A 22755-nucleotide genomic window follows, 5' to 3' on the forward strand; every position below is an offset into this window, starting at 1 on the left:
ATAGCTATATTTTAGAATCCTTCATAGAATGTATGAATGCAAGAATGAAAATATGTGTATTTGTACCGCTTAACACCTTTTAATTTCAGGAAGACTCCAAGTTCCATTGTATTCATGTCTGTGTTTATGATGCTAAACTATCATGTGAATTCATGTGAAAATAATGGCTTAAAAAAATAATCAAACTAAACCCCCTAACTAATTATATTAGTATTTTATTCTAACATTTTAATGTTAAAAATATTGTCTTTCACATAAGAAGAAGAAAAGAATTGTGCTCTGTGTCACAGTTGTATGTTCCCTGCAAAAAACTGAACACGTAAACAGAAAAATAGGTTGGTGTTATGTGATAAAAATATATATTCCATAAATTTAGTCATGCATTTCACCAACATTTGAAAAACAGACAAAATGGTTTTGAACAGGTGCAAAATATGTTACTATATCAACCTTTCAAAACTTTACCTGCTGCAAGATTACCATGGTATCATTTTGAAATTTACGTCAATAAATTATCTGCCATGGTGGCTCAGTGGTCTTCATGTCAGAACCTGTGACACGAATCCTGCTAAGACCATGTATGGTGTGCCCTGAGCATTACATCATTCATGATATAAATAAATGTTTCTGCATGACATAACCTATTTTTATTTTTTTAAAAAGTAGAGTTTGATTATCAGGTTTTGGATGATCTAAGTTGGACTTCACTTGCGTAAAAGACTTGAAAAATTGATGATGGTCATCTCTCATGTATATTAAATTCATGAAGAAAACAGCAACAATGCATACAAACTATGTTGATGGTGGATTCAAATAAATTACCTTGACGCCTTTGGCCTTTAGACTCATTAGCCGTTCTTCCAAAGGAAGCCATCTTCCTGGAATACTCTCTCCCCAATATGGCTGCTGGGATGCAAGCTCCACAATCTTCTTTTGTAAATCCTTAATCTCTGGGTCTTCAATAGTGTTGTCTATGGAAAAATCCTTATCTGCTAGGTGAAATCTTGCTGGCCTTCCCTGAAGATAGTGGTATCTAATCTTCCTGAAAACATTTTCACACCTCTCCCGTTGAATGCCCTTAAAAATTAAGGAACATTTGATCCGAAAACATGTGACTCTATTTTAACCATTTGATATTGCAAAATCATTTACATGCATTGATGAAGGTTAGAAAAATTCTAAATTTAGGGCCAGAACTTTGCACCCAGGACTTAGGTTTGCTGAGAGTCTGATACAAAATTCTGATTCTGAGAGTGGAATTTTCATTTTAATATTCATCACTTATGTATAATGAAGGATTTTCTTGTATTCCTGAAAAAAAAATGGGGGTTAGGTCAAAATAGTTTATTCTGAATACTAATGCAACTTTATACAGCAAATTATTTAATGAAACTTTCTTGTAGGTTTACAGTGAAAGTTTAGAGTAAGCTCTCGAGCACATATCAACAGTCAAATAATGGTAGTCTCGACAGTCAAGGTAATGGCAATACATTGTCTAAAATGTGTACTGAAGATGTGCAATGCCACAAATGTCACTTCTGTCCTTCTGATTATAAGAGATAGACAAAAACTAGTTGTGCAGTCTTTTATTCAGTTTTGACCTGGAACTGATTATTCTTTCTAAATCCAAATGAGAACATGAATTAAAAAAAACAATTAAAGCAATGACATTTTCAACTGAAACTGGGGTACAGAATCTGTGCATGCTGCTTGGTCAATAACTGCAGAATGTCCCATTTGCAGGACGCCAACATAAACTGCTACAGTTTTAGGATCTGAATGTGTTACAATTAATGCTTATCTTTATTACTGTGAAAGAATGCTCTGGTGATGTTGGAAATTAAGAGATTTTGCCACTTTGTGTGATCTACAATTGTAAAGTCAGTGATGAAAAACATATTACTCATCTTTGTTTTACAATAGAAAGTGCAATCATGCACACTTAAGAATGCTAGAATATATTAACTTATAAAATAATAGACTGACTGACAGTCTCAAATCTGGTATAGATTATATTTATCCCCAAGTATGCTCCTTTAAGAAAAGGTCCAGATATTTAACAGATTGGTGCATCTCTGTTGGTGTGTGCCCAAGTGTAAAAATTCTTCTTATGAATGGATTCTCTATCAATGCATAAGAAAAGCATTTTTAACATTGTCCAGACCTGAAAGTTTGCTGACTTCCTTGTTGCCTAAATTTAGTTGAACATTATACAATTGGTGGTACTTGTATTCAGGGCTTGGTTCTATGTTAGCATGCCTATGGAACCAGCCATTTAATTGGGGGTGGGGACATTAGCATTTACTTTCGAGCCTAATTATTTTCTTTTTCAGAATTTTTTTGTTACCAATCTAATATATGTATTTTTTTCTTCTATAAATCTGAGCAAGGATATTTTTTTTCTAAATTTGTGAAAGTCATAATTAATTTATTTGTAAAATTCTCAGACCCACATCCCCAAAAATTAAATGGTTAATCCCAAAATGAGGACAAACGGTACCATGTAAATTTGAAATGCAACACAAGTTGAAGTTTTTCTTTGAAAGTGCAAGGTTTTGGCTATATACCGGTATACTACATACTATAAGAAGAAATCGCTATGGTGTGTGTCTGTGATTTGGATTTTTAACGTAGCTTTAATAATTTTGCAGTCATATTGCTATGATGTCTGCAGTGTGGCAGCTTATAGTGAAGTCTAGCACAGGGGCATCATGCCACAGATATGTAGCATCATGTCCCACCCAGTCACATTATGTCCTGACACCAGGCTGACCAGTCCTAACACTAGCCTCTTAATGCTGAATGAATAGCAAGGCAGCTGTTAGTACCATTTGTTAAGTCTTTTGTATGACTGGCCAGGGTTCAAACATGCAATGCGGATACTCTAACCACTTGGTTAACCAGAGCGGTCCAACTTTAATTTCCTTGTCATTTAACATAAATATGAACTAAAAAAAATATGGGAAATAAATTTATAACTAAGGAAAGAATACAATGATTATAGTCAGTGGCAGATGTAGAAATACTGTGTCTGGGGGAGGGTTATATGGGATGAAGCCCCTAGAAGTTCTTGCAATTTAAGCATTTCCAGTGTAATTTTAACCATATAACTGTAAAGAAAACCTACTCTAGGAAACATTCTGTTTGTTTCACGCTCATGTTAATGAAATTTTTAAGTGGGGTGGCGGGTGTAAGGCACCAACTCTGCCTTCACCACCCTCCCTATCCACCCTAATATTAACAGACAAATATAGAGGAACTTTTTGGAAAAAATGACCTGTTATTTACAATTGTATATGGATGATTTTCTAATTGGTTAAGTGACAGTAATGATGATGAAATAATGGTGGGATGATGGGGCAGTACACTGTAATAAATACATTTGCAATAATCTGTCTACTATTTTATTTTCCTTCCAATCATTTTGGAAGCCCATTTGACATAAAATAAGAAACTGGTGCCTTTCCAATCATGATCATCACAATCAATATATCAAAACTGATATCCTCTGTTCAGTAAAAAAAAGCATACCACCTGTATACAGAAAACAAGTAACTCGCATGCCAAATTCTTTACAGCTAAAGCACTCTAATACAAATTGTACAACAGTATCCAATTTTGTGACCAATATAAGGAATAATTTTACCGAATTTGTAATTAAACAATATTATCCAAGCTCTTCCTTTCTGATACGTACACAAAACTGCTTTGGTCACTGATGTTATGAACACATGGTTTTGATTTGTAATTATGCACTGTAGCAACATCTGGATATTACTAATGTACAAAGGTCTGCATGAATTTTGTTATGATTATATGGTAAATAAATACATACATATACTGTTATTCTGAAACAATCAAGTCAGTGTTAAAACATAAAGATAACATAACTATTCTTATTAAAGTGAATATACTTCATGTAAATATGCACATCATTTAAACAATGTTGTAAATAAAAAGACTGACTTGTACATACTATGATTGACTATTAACTACTCTGTGTACAAATGCAGAATTTTATATTTATCTTTTTTCAACAGTTAGCTTCTTAGGAACTTGTTAGCCATATTGTCTATAATCCATGAAAACAGACACCATAGCAGAGGATAAAATAAGAGGCTTTTTAATGGTTGCTTTTCTGTATTAGGAATTATCCTTGTTAAGAATTAAATACATATTTTAGGAAGAGATTGGGCCCTCTTATCTATACGAGTTTCAATGGAATCTGATTAGAGGCCAAAATCAGCCCTTAATGAACCTTGTCCTTTAAAATTTTTGTGTTAATTCATGAAATATGTTCTCCCTAATATTCAGCTGATATTAAAGTCATCTGACACTTTTATATTATAATTTCATTTGTGACATCTTAACATTAACAGAAACTACCTCGAACTTCAACCCAATAAATTCTAAACCAAACTGGTATATACATGTACTACCAAACAGCTCCCACCTTACGTATTTGGTAAAGTTCTATTGAGACCTTTATTTTATACAGTTCTCATGAAAACAAATTTGGATAATTCACACTGATACCTCAAGGAAAACATGGAGGTAGTAGAAAAATGTTGAATGGACTGCTGCTAAAACAAGGTACTTGATAGAAATATTCCACTGAGGAAAAAACCCAATGAATGCAAATTCAGGTTCTTTTCGTGGCAATATACATGAATATTCTAAATGCTATTTCATTCCATTCCATATATTCACCCAAGAATATAATGTCAGCGACCTACTCCATACTCAAATTAAACCTACTGAGTCAAGTCCACACAGACAGCACTGGCATTCCAACTTTTGTCTTTGCTGGGTCCTTTAGTTTCCATTGAAGAAACTTTACTCAAGGGTTATCCGTAACATACAGTAACCGATAAATCATTCACTGACAGAATGAAGCAAAAATTCATCAGTAGCAGACAGTCCCCCTAGGAAAACATATATGACTATAAATAAAAAGATAGCTGGATCTGATTTGTGTTATTTTTATATAAAGTGCATATTTTTAATGAAATTAGTACTGTACAGTAGTATAATTATGGGGCTTTTGGACAGAGCTTACTGATTTAGGTCAAAGCCTTCTATTCCCCACATCATTACTTGTAAATCACAAGCAAGTGTTTGATTTAAGTGTACATGAACCTTTGGCAAGTCTCTCCCCTTAGTGAGCCTAAGTGAATTTACTGAACCAGGTCAATGTACTGGCTAATATGCTGGCAAACTGATCAATATGTATTAGCAATTATTTGATTTTCACTGCCTGTAAATCTGTGGTTCTTTCCGGGGTTTACCTGGGTTCTTCCTCCACCATTAATACTGGCCGCCATATAGCCTATCGTGTGCTGAAAAATGGCGTTAAACCCTATAACAACAATAATAACTAAATCCACATGGATGAGTAGTTAATATAAAAGTATAGACACAAAAGAAATGTATAAATTGTTTATGCATAACACTCACTTTAGCTAGTCAACATGTCTACAGTAACTCTGGTGAATAGTCATAAAGCCAACCAATGTTGTAGTATCCTCTCCTCTAACATTTTTCAGTCATACAACAGTCACATCGATACAGCCTGTTTTTGTTTTTTTTAATGATATCTGGCACCATTTGTTTTCAATTTAAACTGGTCCACTACATATGTAGTATCAAAAGAGAATGAATCTATGACAAGTGATTTCACATTCAAGAATCCCATCTGTTTTCTTGGAACAGTTTCATGTAAAATTAATGAACAAATTTACCATATTTACAAACGTGGTCAACTTTTATTACATTTTTTTTCACTGTTATTAAGTAACAAAGATTTCCCTTATATCTTAATATTTCGGTTACAAATTTCATTCTGTATAGTTGTCCATTTCGTTCATATTTTCCTAACATGGTATAAGAAGTGCATGTTACGTAATTTTTTCTGTTGCCTTTGCTGCGACAAAAATATGTCTTGAGTTTCCCGCTAATAAAAAAGGTCCAGTAAACGAACATGTGAACAGCAACCCTGATTTGAACAGCTAATACTCACTCCATGGCCACAAACTTGAGCAAAAATGGCATTAGTTAAACCGGACATTTATATTGTGCTTTCTTGTATATGAATTGTAGTATGTAATTAAATTTTATTTTGTCGAATACTTCTTAATCAGTACTTACTGTCACTATTGATGAAAGGTACTGACCTAGTTCAAGATTTCAAAACAAGTCCATTTAAGTGACAAGAAAATGGCGCATGAAGCATGAACAGGCATGAAGTTAGGACAGTCTAGCTTTAAATGTCAGCAGTGATTCTTAAATAGGTCGCGCGAGAAAGGAGAGAAGTGTCCTTCCTTGTATTATTATATAGTGCATGTATGACAAGTAAATTGTAAGCAACCATACAAGCCCCTATGATGAATAAATGTGCACATGACATGAGCCTTGAACTGTAATCGTTATTTTGTCTCGACTTGAACTTGGAATACTTTTTTTTAACGGGTACATGGTTTATCATTTTATTATTTGGGTTATTATCAACAGGCTGGTACCCAAGTATCCGGGTACCCATTGGCATCTTTACCTCTGTCACTCCCAGCAGGAAGAATATCAATGGATTTTTCAGCTGGGTGTTCAGACTATTTACCATAAACACGGTGTGCTAATATCTTGTTTAATACTTAATTGCCATGAGAATTCTCCTTGAGCACTTCTTTGGTTGAGTCTGACTTTGCGAGAAATAAACTACTGATGTTCTGCCAGATGCCATAAATGATGTCAAACATGCATCTGTTGCCATTGATGAACTTAAGACGGCATCAAAAGTATAAATTTGCATCATACAACTTTACTTGTATTAGGAATGATGACACCATCAATCCAAATAGCATCACTGGCATTGCCCTTTCCATACATACCAAATCTTCCAGACTGTCAGGTTGTCTTTTGATTTTTTACACTATCTTCTGACCCACCAATTTGCCTACCAAAAACTATCGTTAATAAAACAATCTGCTAAACAGCTAAAACAAAATTCTACCAATCAAATGGCAGCTCGTAACATGCATGTATGCAATGATTATACATGTGTATGCTGTTTCACTCGTCAATATTTCAATATTGAGTAATATAACAGACTACATGCAACAAGTATAAGACAGTTCTTGAACTATTTGGAAATAATCCTGGTACCCTGTTGAAATATATGCTAACAGATTTGAAAGAAAATATGCTGTCAAAAAAGATAAGAAATAAGTTTGCAAATTCAACAGTGCTTGGATAGGCAAATTTAAATGTGTGAAGAGTAGTGGAAATGGAGAAAGCTTTGTGTACTGCACAGCTTGCAACACACATCTGAACATTTTGTAGTGGTAGACTGCAAATGAGAATTCATTACATAATGTGCCTAAAGTGATGCAAATGACAGCAACCCAGATGACATTTCTCCAACAAAGCTGAGCTGCTTCTTATGGAGTGCGAGGTCTTTCTATGACAAAGTTACACCAAAGATGATACCCAAGTTTCCATTTCATGACAAGACCCTGAAGACTCTTGGTTAACTGTATTCTGTGACTGCAGATTCTGAGTGCTGTTTCAGGATGATGAGGAAGAAACGTGTTTGGAAAAACTGTCATCCGTCATATTTTGTAATATAAAAGGCAAAGTCTGACTGTTTTGAACTCAAGACCTCAAAATGATTTATGTATTGTTGCAAACAGCTTCTCATAAAGACTGAAGGATAACACATGTTGAAAAATAAAAGGTTTGAGTAGTTGAGGTTCCATTCTTTCCTAAGCTTTTTAAGCACAGTCAGGATTTTTAAAATTATTTTTGTGAAATTAAGCAATTAACATAAAAAATCAATATAGTTGAGTAACTATTATTCAAGCAGTTGATTTCCTTTGTTTTGTTATGATGTATACTTTCGAGCTTACATTTATGGCAAAAATGATTGTTATACTATTTTCCCTGATTTGGACCCAATCTCCCTGATTGTGATCACTGATCTTCTTGATTTGGTCCCAGAAAAGTTTGCATGTATGCAAGTCCAGGTGTGGGAGTGGGGATCAATACCAACAAAATCTATCACATCGTACCTCCTGAAGATGTCAAAACAACCACTGTGGCTACAGGTACTTGATTTTGTTTGTGAAGAAGGAAAATCACTGACAACATCAAATCCCCTTCCTCAAAAAATAAAGAAAAACCACAGGCAAGGAGATAAACTCATGTGGTTTTAAATAAATCTGCTCCTCACTGATCCTGTGTTAATTTTATTTACTTTTTGTATAGTTTACCTTGGACTGGGATAAACAATAACCAACGAGAATTCACTGTAACGTATTTCACTGCTTCACACATTGGAAGTGTAGCTTTTGAATTCGGCTCAAAGTAGACAAACAAGAATATGAATCAAAAGAGAAACTTCACGAGTTTATTCAGAAAATTGAGAAAGTGACGCGAGTCAGTAAACTGCAGCCTCCTGAGCCTAACAACATATACTTTTTCACTGTGTTCTGAATGACACTTTTTGATGCATTTGATGCTGTTGTGACTGGTTGCATTATTAAGGGGCTATCATACCTGTGAAGTTTATCAAGTACCGGTACTTCAACAATTCATGTTTCGTTTGGATAAATATGTAACCATAGGTTGCATGCAATGTGTGCAGCTCCTAGGTATGCATCATTGAAGTGGCACTGGCAGTGCACCTTTTCATTTGTCCCAAAAGTACCATCAGAAATCCAGCAATGAGTGGTTGTTTAAAACTTATGAATATTATTATCAGGCAAAGACAAGTTGCTGCCATATCCATTCTGCTGTGACATCTAGCAATTTTATAAATACTTCATCTGTGTCTGGGCACTAGCACCCAGGGCATGGTAGAATATTGGCATTTCAGTTTGACCATCACATCTGACTACAGTGGAACAAAATCCACATGGGACTTGTATTGCAACTTGGACTGTATTTGGAAAAACCTCAGAAGTGTCCCTGGAATGTCATGATATTCAAAACCTGCATAAATTACAAATAGGATTTTGTTTTTTGTTGCACTGCAGTAAATTTAAAAATGCCTTTGCAGGATCTGGCATTATTGTCCACTGTGGATTCTCACTGATTTCACCACAGAAAAATTCAAGGTTGTCAAGCAACTTTTGTGTGCTAAACAAATGCATGGAACGTCTGCATTGAAAAGTTTTACCCTTGTACTGTGTCAGTAAACTATTCACAGAAAATCATTTATCCACAAATAATGATATCACACCAGTGAACCATCCATACTGTTTAATAATAATAAATCAATATGGTACTGCATGAGTAATATAATCACATATGGTATAACGGTACCAATTGCGCAAGTCCAGGTGGGCGGAGCTTAAGGTGTATGGAACATTGTATTCAGAATTAAAGAACAACACTAGCTGTGATTGGTGCATTATGTAAGAGTTGTACTTTCTGTTTGGCTTAAAAAAATGTTGAGCCTCTTGGCAACATGTGAGTTTGTGTTAATTTCTATCTAGATCATATTTTGTATTTTTTATGATTTTTTTAAAATATGATACACATGGCTGAAAATGTGCTTGTTGTGACTAGATAACTCTTACCCCTGTCTAGTTCCAGTTGAGTTATCTCTCTTAAATGCAATGGAGTACCTGGTTATATCAGTCAAATTGACAATCTAGCATTGTTCTAAATGACAGTGTGTGACATGCATGCCCAAGTAGGACAGAAAGTATATTTATTTCACAAAACATTAGCATTGAGGTATATGGAAAAACAATTGGTACCGTGATACCTAAAGGAAAGAATAGCCTCACAGTGTATCCATAGAAACGCATACATATGGGCGGCATTTATGAACTATACTAGTTTGATGTAGGAAAACAAATGTGTACTGAACAGTTTTGGTCAAATATTGAAAGTTCTTTAAGAATAAAATGTATGAAATCTTCAGAAAATAGCACAAGTTGGCTTTGGATGGGGACTTTTGATAACTATAGCTATGATAGATATAGGCTTGTGTTACCTGATACCTTTATGTATGTGCTGTTACCTCCTAGATTGGAATGCATGCAACAAAATAAGTTATGTAAACATAATATAGTTGATTTTGGCCAAATATTGGCTATTTTACCTGCAAAAGATGAAAAATCATGTGTACAAAAACAGCTATCTTGTTCTTGCAAGGCATGCCATAAACCAGGATAGAGAACACTCTAAGTACACTTGTAGATAGATCACTTGTACCATGTGGGATGTTCTGGCATGAGTAATTTTTAGGTAATTTATTAAGGATATGGTATTTCTTCCCACTTTGACTTGAATTGTCCTGCTCTAATTGTCCTTTTTTTATTATACACTTTCCTGCTTTGAAATTGTTCATGTAGTTAGTTCAGTTCTCTTGCATTCCCTTTTGTTGAAGTAGCAGTGAACACCAACAAACAAGAACAGTTTCCTTAAGTCAGCATTTCCCATTGGCACTTGTATAAGCCCAATTATAATCTACTATTGACTTTCAATCAATCCTATTTCTTTGTGTCAAGCTGCTCTTGTGGAATTTCCATGTTTGGTCCAACATTACAGAATGATAACCATTTTAGTCACACAGTGCATATTCATTCCATTCAAACCCACACTGTTCTTGAAACTTTGCATCCCATCGCAAGAATCCAAATTGGCATGAGATGATATCTGCATGGTTATGGAAGGCTGCACTCTACCTGCTGGCATTGTAGAAAATATGAACTATGTGATATGAAAGAGCTGCGTCATCTTAGAAATTAAAATTACATGACTCTTGAGGTCTCCACTAAATATAGGAGTCTAAATGTTAGGTTCTCACTTTATCAGTAATGTATTTTGAGATAACTTAATTGCAATGAAGTTAATACAGGTTGTTGATGAACTCATCTATATTACATGGATACTGTATTAGAGGTTACCACACCTTATGTATATCATTCAGTTATCTCCCTTACACCAGTCATAACATTTCAAGGCAATAATATCTCACATTTTCAGTGACTGGTTATGAAAATAAAGAGAAGATTTGTGAAGTATTATATTAGCCCTCTATCTTGATGCAAATGTAAGTAGAAGGAATTTAATAATTTCTCACAGTAAAGTTTACAAGTTTAAAAACTGATAAGGTATGTTCTGTTTGGATCTGAGATAAGTTTCTCTCTATCTTATGCCAATTATTATTAAATTCTTATGTAGAAGAAATATACTTTATATGTATCTATATTATCAAAATTATTCACCCTTTCATATTAGATGGAAATGAACACAACTTCACTTGAAATTTGGGTACCTGTAAGGGATGTTATAGCACAGTTGCCTTTGGGCTGTCCTTGGACCTGTTGGGCCCTGCCCCATATATTTGTCCAAGGTAAGGTCATCAAATTTTCACTTCTCATTTTTCGCATTGCTGATTTTGCCTCCTTTAGTTCCTTTATCATAAGCTACCTCTCCCTTTTAGATAAACACTTTCCTCCTGTTTTTAACTCTATTTGATGTGCTATACTTAGTGTTTATATTTGGCATTTTTCTGTATTTTATTCCCCTAAGTTCACCCCCTAATCCAACATAACCACTTAGAAGCTGTGATTTACTATATTTGGTGACTGATTGGCTTATTGAAACAATTTCATTCACATTGCAAAGGAGGAAAGCTTACTATTTGTGTTACAAAGAGGATGGGTAGGTGGACCTTTGTATGAGGACTGGTGGTTAGTGACCTCTTGTATCTGCAGATAGTGTAAAGTGGTCAAAGCTTATACTTTATAATAAGATTGGGTCATGTCCACCTGTCTCTGATGTTAAGTTCTGCACCTACCAAACAAATGTAAATTCCTTTCTTTTAGGTGAATTGTACATTTTGAAATAGGACAGGTACATACTATTTGGTACACTGACCTTTGACCTAGTTATTACATAATATGACATAATGTGATTTATCCCATATCACCTATGTGAAGTTCAATAAGTGCTGATAGGAATAAGATACAGTCATAGTTGAAAGAATTCATTTTATTTCAAAAGATGATTTTGATGGTGAAGCAAAAGTATGAAAACAATAGTTCAAACAGCTCAGTGACATTTCTATACACATTCATATAAGACATAGGTTAGTACCTCATCAAACTGTTTTTCACAAGTGAGACTAAGTATATTTGTTACTTATACAGTCCCAAACTATTTCACAGATTATTGGAAAAATTAAGGTTTGCTATAGGTATAACGGTACCAATTGCGCAAGTCCAGGTGGGCGGAGCTTAAGGTGTATGGAACATTGTATTCAGAATTAAAGAACAACACTAGCTGTAATTGGTGCATTATGTAAGAGTTGTACTTTCTGTTTGGCTTAAAAAAATGTTGAGCCTCTTGGCAACATGTGAGTTTGTGTTAATTTCTATCTAGATCATATTTTGTATTTTTTATGATTTTTTTAAAATATGATACACATGGCTGAAAATGTGCTTGTTGTGACTAGATAACTCTTACCCCTGTCTAGTTCCAGTTGAGTTATCTCTCTTAAATGCAATGGAGTACCTGGTTATATCATTGTCAAATTGACAATCTAGCATTGTTCTAAATGACAGTGTGTGACATGCATGCCCAAGTAGGACAGAAAGTATATTTATTTCACAAAACATTAGCATTGAGGTATATGGAAAAACAATTGGTACCGTGATACCATATCCTGAATGTCACCAAACCATGTCTGTACCTAACTAAAGAACACAAATTCATTTCCTGCAGATCTTAATGTCAATACATTTGATCTCATCATTTCTCTATTTAGGGTAGTCACTAGAGTATGAGAAATGTTCTGCATGACAATTTGCAAAAGAGTTGGGCAATCCATTGAGCCTCCTGTTGCATATGGAACAGATTAGATTCCTCCTGCAGCCATCTTTGTGATGGTCATATTTCTGGCAGTTAAAACACTGCAAATGATTTGGAATATAAAGGGTCAACAAGAATGTTCAAGAAACCAGCTTTGATTGATGTAGGCAAAGTGGCACAGCTGAATGTTAGAATGCGAGTGTTTGTGGGAATCAACTTGCCATTACAGTAAATGCTGAGTAGCATCTCTGTCTCACTGTAGCCATCACGACCTCTAGATCAAATGACATCACTTGACAAATTTAGACATTTGTGTGGAAAACCATAATAAGTATCTCCACAAAACACTACATATGAAGTGGATTACTGGAGTTTTCTTGCTACACTCCATAAGTAGTTAGCCTGAACCTGAACAAAGATTTTTAACACTTCTTGGCACTTCAGCCAAGCCTCAAAGACTTTGGCTATGACAAATGGTGGTAATTTGTTTAGTTTCTGATACTCTTCAAGGAATTCAATGACAAGAAATTGTGTTAAATGCCATTATTTGCACAAGTTCAAGCTATGCCACTGATTGATATTCCTGGTCCTTAAGAGACCAGATCTCACACTACTGGTTGTTTTAGTTGGTCTTCCCATACTGGCATAATTTATAATACATCATCTGTGCTCCATACATGCCTTGGAACCCAACATTAGGGGACATAAATTTACATCAATTTAATTTCTCATGTCAGGGCTACACACAGTAATATACTCAAGCAAAATATAAACTTTACTCAACTGACCCTTTGGCACTCCCTTCAGGGGCTATGTCCTTTGTAAAGTTTGATCAACAGTGTCATGCTGATTAACTCTATGCCATCTGCTTTAAATGAATATTGTTAACATCCCTTGGAGCTAGCCAATTAATCAGACAAGGCCCTTCTTACCATCCATCTGGCTAAAGTTGAAGCCAAGGAAATGTGTTGCATTGGAGAGGCAACCTTCAGCCTCATGTCTCCTTAACTACAAGGTCCACTCTCCAATGACATGGGGACACAATCCACAGCAAATAAGTTGCCTCCACTCAGTTACCTCTTACAACATGCACTAAGAATGTATGAGGTTTAGATTCTACAACACTGAACCACAAGGGAACAAAACAAAGTCAACTGTTATTTGGTCATCCAGAAATTAGTACTGAAATTCATTCAATGTGACAATATATACAATAATGCAGTGACTTTAGGAGATAAAAAAACACCATTCCACAATGCACATCATTATTGTTATGTTCTGGTAGAAAATGTAACTTGCAATAATATGGCAATTAAAGTGGTGACCAGACCAAAACTCTGTCTCACTGGTCAATTTCATGCATGTCCAGGAATTTCTTCATGTGCCTGTTGTGCAAATATAATGTTCAAATGGACACTGATAATGAGTAATCATTGCCAATAGAGGTTCTGTTAAATTTCAATCTATAATAATAATAACCTCTTTTTTAATTACAAAAAATAACTTTCCCTGCAGCCATCAATTATCTACATAAGTACAGGCAAATATATAAAATACAGCTGGGAAACAAACATCATACAAAAAAGTATAACAGATTAGTGTATAAAAGAGAAACTAAGTTGGTATTCAGCACACAGCACAGCACTGTATACATCAACATGCATAAATGAAAACACACAGACACCACACACACACACACACGTGAACATCGAGAGATATTTTATATAACATATACATATACAAATATACCACAAAGCTGAACCTATCCAATTAAAGATATTATCTGGATTGCATCGATTTCAAACATCTATAATGAAAGGAAGGCATCAAGATGCTTCTTTAACATCATTAGATATACAGTTCCAAATGATTGGACCCAAGCCAGACTATTTTTATAGAGGTCCATTTTGGGCTTAGAAAGAAAAGTTATTGGATGACAGAGCGTAGAATCAGCAGAATATAAACTGTATTGATGTTATTTGTCCTTTTAATGAACATATCATTTATGTAGTTGGCCATGTAATATATAACCTGGACTATGTTAGGTATACCAGAGGAATCCTGATAACCTAGATCCAAATCCAAATAAACACATTTACTTCTATTAATAATGATAATAATATTAAACCCATACACAGAGTGAATATTTTAGCTATGTATTAGTTATTTACAGAATTTAAAAACAGCAATAATTCAGGTCAAGTAGAAAAAAAACTTGATTTTGGGCAAGGTTAATTCCAACATACAATGTTACATTACCATTGCATATAACAAAATTAACAAAAACAACAACAAATAAAAAATGCAAATTAAATATACATAACAATACAAGCATTTCGGGCAAGCAAGGTAGGTTTGAACTTTTTACATTTAATAGTCATGTTGTTACAGAAAATATAAGAACAACAACACACCAAAATACAAGATGAGATAATGGCTATCAGATATCAAGTTATGAATGCCAGTTTCCGTTAGACATCCTAAATCAACAAGTCTGTGAGTCAAACGTGAAAACAGTTAACAATCAAATTACCAAGGATAAAATAAAATGGTCATTAAACATACACTTAAAATATCTTAAATAAATCACAAGAATGAGATAATATGCAAACAGGTGAACTTGTGGAAGAAAACTGAACTGCTGTACTTATTTTATAATGCAGCTGTGAATAAGGAGTTACCCAGTTCTCATTTGAAGCAGTAACAAATTTGCCAAATTATCTTAAATTTCACTGGAATACACAAAAATACACACAGGATGTTTGTTGAACTTACTGTACCAGCAAAAAAGAAACTGCTGGATGGTTAACAGAACTTCCCCACCACCACCACCCAAAAAATTTACAGATTCATGTAGGCCTGTTGAGAGTATGCAATGAAAGTTTAAACTGATAATATTCTGTATCGAGTGCCACCTTGTGGGATAAAAAGAGGTAATCTGTAAGAGTTACTTCCATTCGTCTATACAAAGAATAGACAGGGACGCTTTTCAAGTCTATTGGAAGGCTGGATTCCACAGGTATAAGTAGTAATTCTAACATTGTGATTAGGTAATGTATTTGATAGAGAACCTCATTTCCAAACAGTATATTTTCAACAGTGCGTCACCAGCTGATCCCTCATATACTTTTAGTTCTCAAATAGCAGTCTACTGGTTCACTCTCTTTGTATCAAGATGTGTTTCAGACAGCATGATTCATACTTGCATACTATGTTCAATATCTGCATTTTGTTCCAACCAACTATTAAGTGTAATACTTTGTAATGACAGACACATTCACTCTTTAACTCATTCCACTCCAGAGACTTTTGTCATTTTTGCCTGAATATGGGTAGGAAATGCATTTTTGAGGTTAATTCTGAATGCATCCAAATAAATCTGCTTCTAAGAGTTTTTCGCTTAGACTGATGACTAGCTGTGCCAGAAACGTTGTTTTTCATTGGCTATTTGGCTCGCGCATGTGCAGAAGGGTAAAAATTGGGAAGGGTTTTTGTTTTTGCTTATTGGACCCATAATTTTTAACTTCATGAGCATTTCTTACTCCCAATCCCCAACGTATCCTACTTTTTGCAAAGATTCACCTGTCTGTATGCAGTTCAGACTGGTCTGCCTTTGAACTGGGGCCAAAAAGTCTAAAATCCAGACACATAAACCGATTCAGATAACGGGAAAATTTCTGGTGTAAAAAAAATCGGGTGTCAAAAAATAAGTTTTCCCCATTTTGCAATGCAAGTAGAAAGTCTAGATTATTTGATATCATTGTAGAACTACTTCTATCTGCATTACTGTAATACCACCCATTGTCGTGTATCTTAAATGACCTTGACACTGCAGAGCTTGAAAGTATGATACAGTCTCATCACACCTACAGGTGGAATTGAGGCTGAACAAGTTAATGACGACACAATGACCACTCCAGTGGCCTAGTGGTTAGAGCACCTGCCTTGGATGTGGGAGGTCTCAGGTTCAAACCCTGGTCAAGTCAAACCAAAGACTTATGAAAATGGTACTAACAGCAGCCTCGCTTGGAACTCAGCATTGAGAGGTTTGTGCTAGAACTGGTTGACCTGGTGTCAGGACAATGTGACTGGGTGGAACATGATGCTACACATCGGCTGCATGATGCCCCAGTACTAGACATCACTATAAACTGTGACACTGCAGGTATCATAGCAATATGACTGAAAAATGTTTAAAGCTACATTAAAAATCCGATCACACATACACACACACACCAGTGATGAATCACAATTAGATTTACCTGCTCAATCTTATCCCTGTGTGTACCCACTAGAATCACAGGAGGACAGTTAGATTCAAGGGTTGCTGCACAATAATGAATGGAGTTTAGCCAAAGCTCAACCAGGTCTGAAATGAAAAGAACACTTCAGGTAACAAAACTAATAATAATACTGTAGTTAAAAAAATGGTTGTCCTCGTTTTCATCCGACTGTCACTTAATTCAATGCAATTGTCTTAAGTAGCACATGGCTATAGCTGTTTACATGCTACATGTACATGTACTTAAACTGGCTTAAGAGTTTAGTCAGCTGGAGACGGTATCATCTTGGCGAGCCTAGCCAAGGGATCAGGCCATTGATATGGAAACAAAAATTTTAACAAATTAAAAAGTTTAACAAAATCTTTGAAAAATGCCTCATCTTCAATTAACTTGATGGCTATATATCAATGGTTTCAAAAGATTGGAAATTTAATTTCCATTTTATGCCACCATTGGTAGCAACAGTAAGCCTTCTTTTTTCCTGCAAAAATGAAACTTTTATGGCTTAATAAACGTGTTCTATTCACTTTGGAAAATGCAACAATATATTAGATTCCATTGCTTTTATTTAAGTTTGGTGCTGACTTCCTTTGATGAAATGTTCTTTGTTTTTATTGAAGATTGCAGTTGGCTTTCTTTGATGAAGGGTGCATGTGTTATTGAAGTTACTGCTAAAGGACAGCTTTGGAGGACCGAACAGATGTATGTTTTTTATTGCAGAGGCAACATCAAATAATTGTAGAACATTGATTGCAAGTGAATTTTTTTTTCATTTGCTTAGTATTTATACAGAACAATCAGTGCTTCCAAGGGGATCAGTTTTCTTTGAAGTTTCAGCAAAACTACTTTCTTTCTGGGTTCATTTTAAAATCAAAAGGAATCAGCTGTCGTTTGGTCAAATGTAGCAGTTACTTTTCCTGCCTTCAAACGTTGGTTGATTAATTGTAACTTGTCTCGGTAGCATAGATAGAACAACAAATTGATCTTAGTTTCTGTTTAGTTTTGGTTTTTGTTGTGTTTTTTTGTTTGTTTTTTTAATTTTGTGTCATTTCTGGTGGTGGTGTGATACTGCCTTCCACATGTGTCAATTTTTTTATTAAAAAAAGGCTAATAGATGATGAATGCACAGGTGTTCTGTTCTATTCTGATAGGGATTAATGCAGAAAATATGAGTGTTCTGAAGGATTTAATTCTATGAATGAAAAGAAAAGGAATTTCACTTACCATCTACATACAGAGGTCAGTCAAAATAAATACACTAGTGAGTGACCGATAATCCGACACTATTTCATCCAAAAGATCCATTATGAGATAGTGCCTTGTCTGGATGATTTCCACTACCAGAAATGTATTTTTTTTAAAAAAAAGACAATATCTCACAGCATACAGTACTCAGGCCAGATGTCAGAATTAGAAGATTATGATATAGCAATGCACTGTTAAGATAGTGTGTCAATATGAGTTCTGCTGCATAAATTGTCAAAGAATATAACTTCGCTTTTATGTTCATTCATTCAAATGTCAAAAATTTGTAAAATTAAGCTTGTATTCAATCTAATAAGGCTGAAAATCACATTTAAAGACAGACAAACTTTGATGTACCTAGGGGTTTCTTTGTCTAAATATAGAGCTTGACTACGCTAATATGATCATGTGACAAATCAAAATAGTAATTTATGGTGTAAACAACGCGAGAGTGGATGTTGATGCTTTCACATTAATTTTTGTGATAGTAAAATACTATGTACTGGTGTCACGAATGGGATGAAAGTGTTTAAATACATAATAATGGACTCTTCTTTAAGTATAGCAGTGTTAATAAGCAGTTTTAGAGCACTGGATAAAGCATGTAGTTATGCAGTGAGGATGGTGTAGGTCATCTCAAAGTATTACTGATTGAAAGTTTACGTTGTAACATCTCTCTCTCTGTCTCTCTCTATCTCATAAAATAAAATGATTAAAGGGTGAGCCCTTGATCTATTTATTTACATCATGGTACACAACCATACTCATCCAAAATTCACACACAGTGCAAGTTTAATATTAATAAGTGAAGCTTTAGATGAATTTTATCATGAATAAGTACAGGTAAGACAGATAGATGCACATAGATGGATCCACATAGATGGACAAAGTAAATCCCACATGCAGCCAACTTAATGGCATGGTATTATAAAAGGAAATATTTGGAAGAGGTCATACCACTTGACTCCTTTGCAAAAAATAAATAAAATTAAAAGGGGTGAACAAAATATGAATTAAAAGACCATGTATGGAACACAAGGCTTAGACTGAAATAACAGTAAAAAAAATATAGTTTGCAGGTTAAACTTGGTTCAGAGATTTTCCTCCTTTTTTGCATTAAACTCAAGGACTGCCGATTTAGTTTTCAGTGGGTGATGATGGAATATTGTAACACCAAAATTACAAATTTCAAGCCTTCAGATAGCTTTTAAAAGATCTTGCTCTAATTTGTGGCAAAATAACATTATATCCAGTTGTACTAGTTGAAAAGAATTAACTATCATGAAGTAATAGAGAAAAAATATGTCTGGTTTGAAAATAAATCCAGGGTCTCCCCTTCCTCCCACCCAAAATAATTGGTTTGTCCTTTAGCAGACAATTTTATTTGTTCTCCATACATACAACAAATGAAGAAAATGTATAATTTGTTTCTTTTGTTTCTACAACTCTGGTGGCCTAGTGGAAAGAGCATCTGCCTCGGAAGTGGGAGGTTGTGGGTTCGAACCCCGGCCGAGTCATATCAAAGACTTACAAAAATGGTACTAACAGCTGCCTCGCTAGGCGCTCAGCATTAAGAGGTTAGTGTTAGGACTGATCGGCATGGTGGCAGGATTATGTGACTCAGTGGGACATCATGCTACATGTCTGCAGCATGATGCCCCAGTGCTAGACATCACTATAAACTGCCACACTGCAGATATCGTAGCGATATGTCTGAAAAATTGTTAAAGCTACATTAAAAATCCATTAATGATTTTTTAAATATTAGAACAAGTTTCTAACTGACTGATGTCAAAGATGCTTGGCTGCTATGGAGGCATATGAGACGATATTAACCTAAACATGTGACATTTGAATATTTCTGGAAAGTTTGACAACATTAGATGAAGTGGTTTCAAAGGTGTGAAACTTATGTATAAAGATACAAAAATTTGTAGATTATGACAATAAATATTTCATCCATTACTTGAATAAAAATGTTACCAGTCTCTGGAGGGGTGGGTGAAAATATTTTCTACCAGGTTGCTATGGAACTTGCCAGAAAATGCTCCTAGATTGTTTAACCGAATACAGTGGTACCTCGTGTTACGAATGCCTCAGGTCACGAACAATTCGGGTTATGAACAACAACTTCGAAAAAAATTTGTCTCGGGTAATGAACAGTGCCTCGGGTTACGAACGAAGGCGAGACAGAGAGAGAGAGAGAGCAAGGTTTAACGTTGGAGACAAACGATCGCGTACAGTACAAACGAAGGCCACGCAGTACTAACTCCCAACACCACTCCTCTGCTTCAACCCATGGACCAGCAAGTGATCTCCAACTTCAAGAAACTGTACACAAAGGAGCTCTTCTCAAGGTGTTTTCAGGTCACTAATGACACCGAATTGACTCTGAGAGATTACTGGAAAGACCACTTCAACATCCTCCACTGCATCAACCTCATTGACAAGGCCTGGAATGATGTTTCCACCCGTACCTTGAAGTCTGCCTGGAAGAAAGTTTGGCCATCGTGTGTACCAGAGAGAGAAGAGTTTGAAGGATTAGAGGCAGACGCAACAGCTGTAGTGGATGAGATTGTGTCTTTGGGCAAAAAAATGGGCCTGGAAGTCGATGGCAACGACTTGGAGGAGCTGATTGAGGACCACAGTGGAGAGCTCACTACAGATGAGCTTGTGGATCTTCAGAATGAACAGCTAAAGACATTGAAGGAGGAGCAGTCGTCTGATGATGAGGAGCCAGTGACCGTTTCAACTGCCAGGATTCAAGAAATTTGCAGCAAGTGGGCAGATGTCGAAGACTTCATTGTGAACCATCATCCAAACAAACTTGTTGCTAACAGGGCAGTAAACCTGATGAATGATAACGCGATGGCCCACTTCAGAAAGATTCTCCGGCAAAGGAAGCGACAAATTTCCCTTGATAGTTTCTTGGTGCAGAAAGATTCCCAGTTGGCTGCCAAGAAACAGCGACAAGAAACTCCTGAAACTAATGATTCAGAATAGCAAACAAAGTGACAAATTTCCCATGATCGTTTTCTTGGTAAGAAAGATGGACTAAATCTTTTTTTATTTTACATTTTATTTATTTGGTTGTTTTCTTTCTCTTTATTTAATACATGAAGTCAGGTAAACAACCGGATGTTAATAAAAAAGAATGATTCCTTCATCTTGAAACGGATTGTCTCTATTTCATTGATTTCAATGTTTCGGGTTACGAACGTTTCATGTTACGAACCGAGTTCTGGAACGAATTAATTTCGTAACCCGAGGTACTACTGTATAGTTATTTCTTAGCTGTCAAATTGTATTTTTGATCTAATTGTTATGGAAACTAACACTTTTTCCTTCATAAGTTCATGTAGGACAGATGATAAACAATTTATATATATATATAGTTCTAGGATGGAGATCTTGACCCTGAGGTTTCACTAGGATTTTAAAACTAGTAGTCCAGGACTCCCATTTTGGTGAAAATAGGAGTCCCACAGCAAAAGTTGCAGTCCCCTCACAGAAAATGTGGGACTTCCAAGATTTGAAAAACTACTGGCTGCTATTGAGTTTAATTTCCACATTCTTTATATCACTGACATTTAGTTCTTGTGTGTCCATCAGAGTGAGACTGAATTTTGATAATCCAAGGAAAGGTCTGATTCCAAACACTAAGCCAGGCATCACACACATTCTTACACTTCCCACCCAGCTATTGCATCATGTTCTTTTGATGTATTCTTATTATGACAACATGCACATCTTAGGGTCTTTCAGCCACTGAATTCTGTCATTGTAAATATCAGCACTGCTAAAATAATCAATTGACCAACACATTTTCCCACTCAGCAGGTGGCTGAAGCTGGACTGGCAAGCCTTTGAAATTGCCACCCAAGTATTGTGTGTGTACAGAGGTCTCCTGTGTAAGTACATTTCTGTGTCCCAGATCAAAACTTTACATCCAAATATGCAAGACAAAGCATTTCCAAGACCTTTATTGACCATTTCCATGTTATGAGCCAGGGTCAAGTTCTCAGCCAAAGGGACACAACCTAGGGTCTATACTGGACATATGACTAATTTGGTTTCCTCTTTCTCTTCAAACCTATTCATAGTTATAGGCTGGGTATCTCAACAGTTTTCAAGTTGTGACCCCGGGAAAGCATACCCACAGTGACCATCCCTGGCAAGACCAGGAAGCCAAACCCCAATGGATATGTTATAACTCGATAACTGTCTGCGTTCATTACTTGAGGGGGCCCCGAGTAGCCAAGTGGTCTAAAGCGCTCTCCGTTATGGATCACTGCCATCTCACCACTGTCTGTGTAGGTTTGAGTTTCGGATTCAGCCAATGTGGGTATGTGAGAAAGATTGCCAGTAGCTTCTCGAGGGTCGGTGGTTCTTTCCGGGCTTTTCC

At 35.5% G+C, this 22755-nt stretch overlaps 1 protein-coding gene across 1 annotated transcript in view; it reads right to left on the reverse strand.

Moving 5' to 3' along the window:
* LOC149791385 (uncharacterized) overlaps window positions 1-22755 on the reverse strand; it is a 190794-nt gene that overhangs the window by 20275 nt on the left and 147764 nt on the right. The window contains exons 9-10 of the mRNA XM_089971345.1: window positions 17085-17191; window positions 823-1077 (exon numbers count right to left, since the gene is read on the reverse strand). Coding sequence (XP_089827471.1) covers window positions 823-1077; window positions 17085-17191 — 362 coding nt within the window. The remainder of the gene's footprint in view (window positions 1-822; window positions 1078-17084; window positions 17192-22755) is intronic.

Source organism: Sinohyriopsis cumingii, chromosome 9, assembly GCF_028554795.1.
Source record: "Sinohyriopsis cumingii isolate HCF-2022 chromosome 9, ASM2855479v2, whole genome shotgun sequence".
Taxonomy (NCBI): domain Eukaryota; kingdom Metazoa; phylum Mollusca; class Bivalvia; order Unionida; family Unionidae; genus Sinohyriopsis; species Sinohyriopsis cumingii.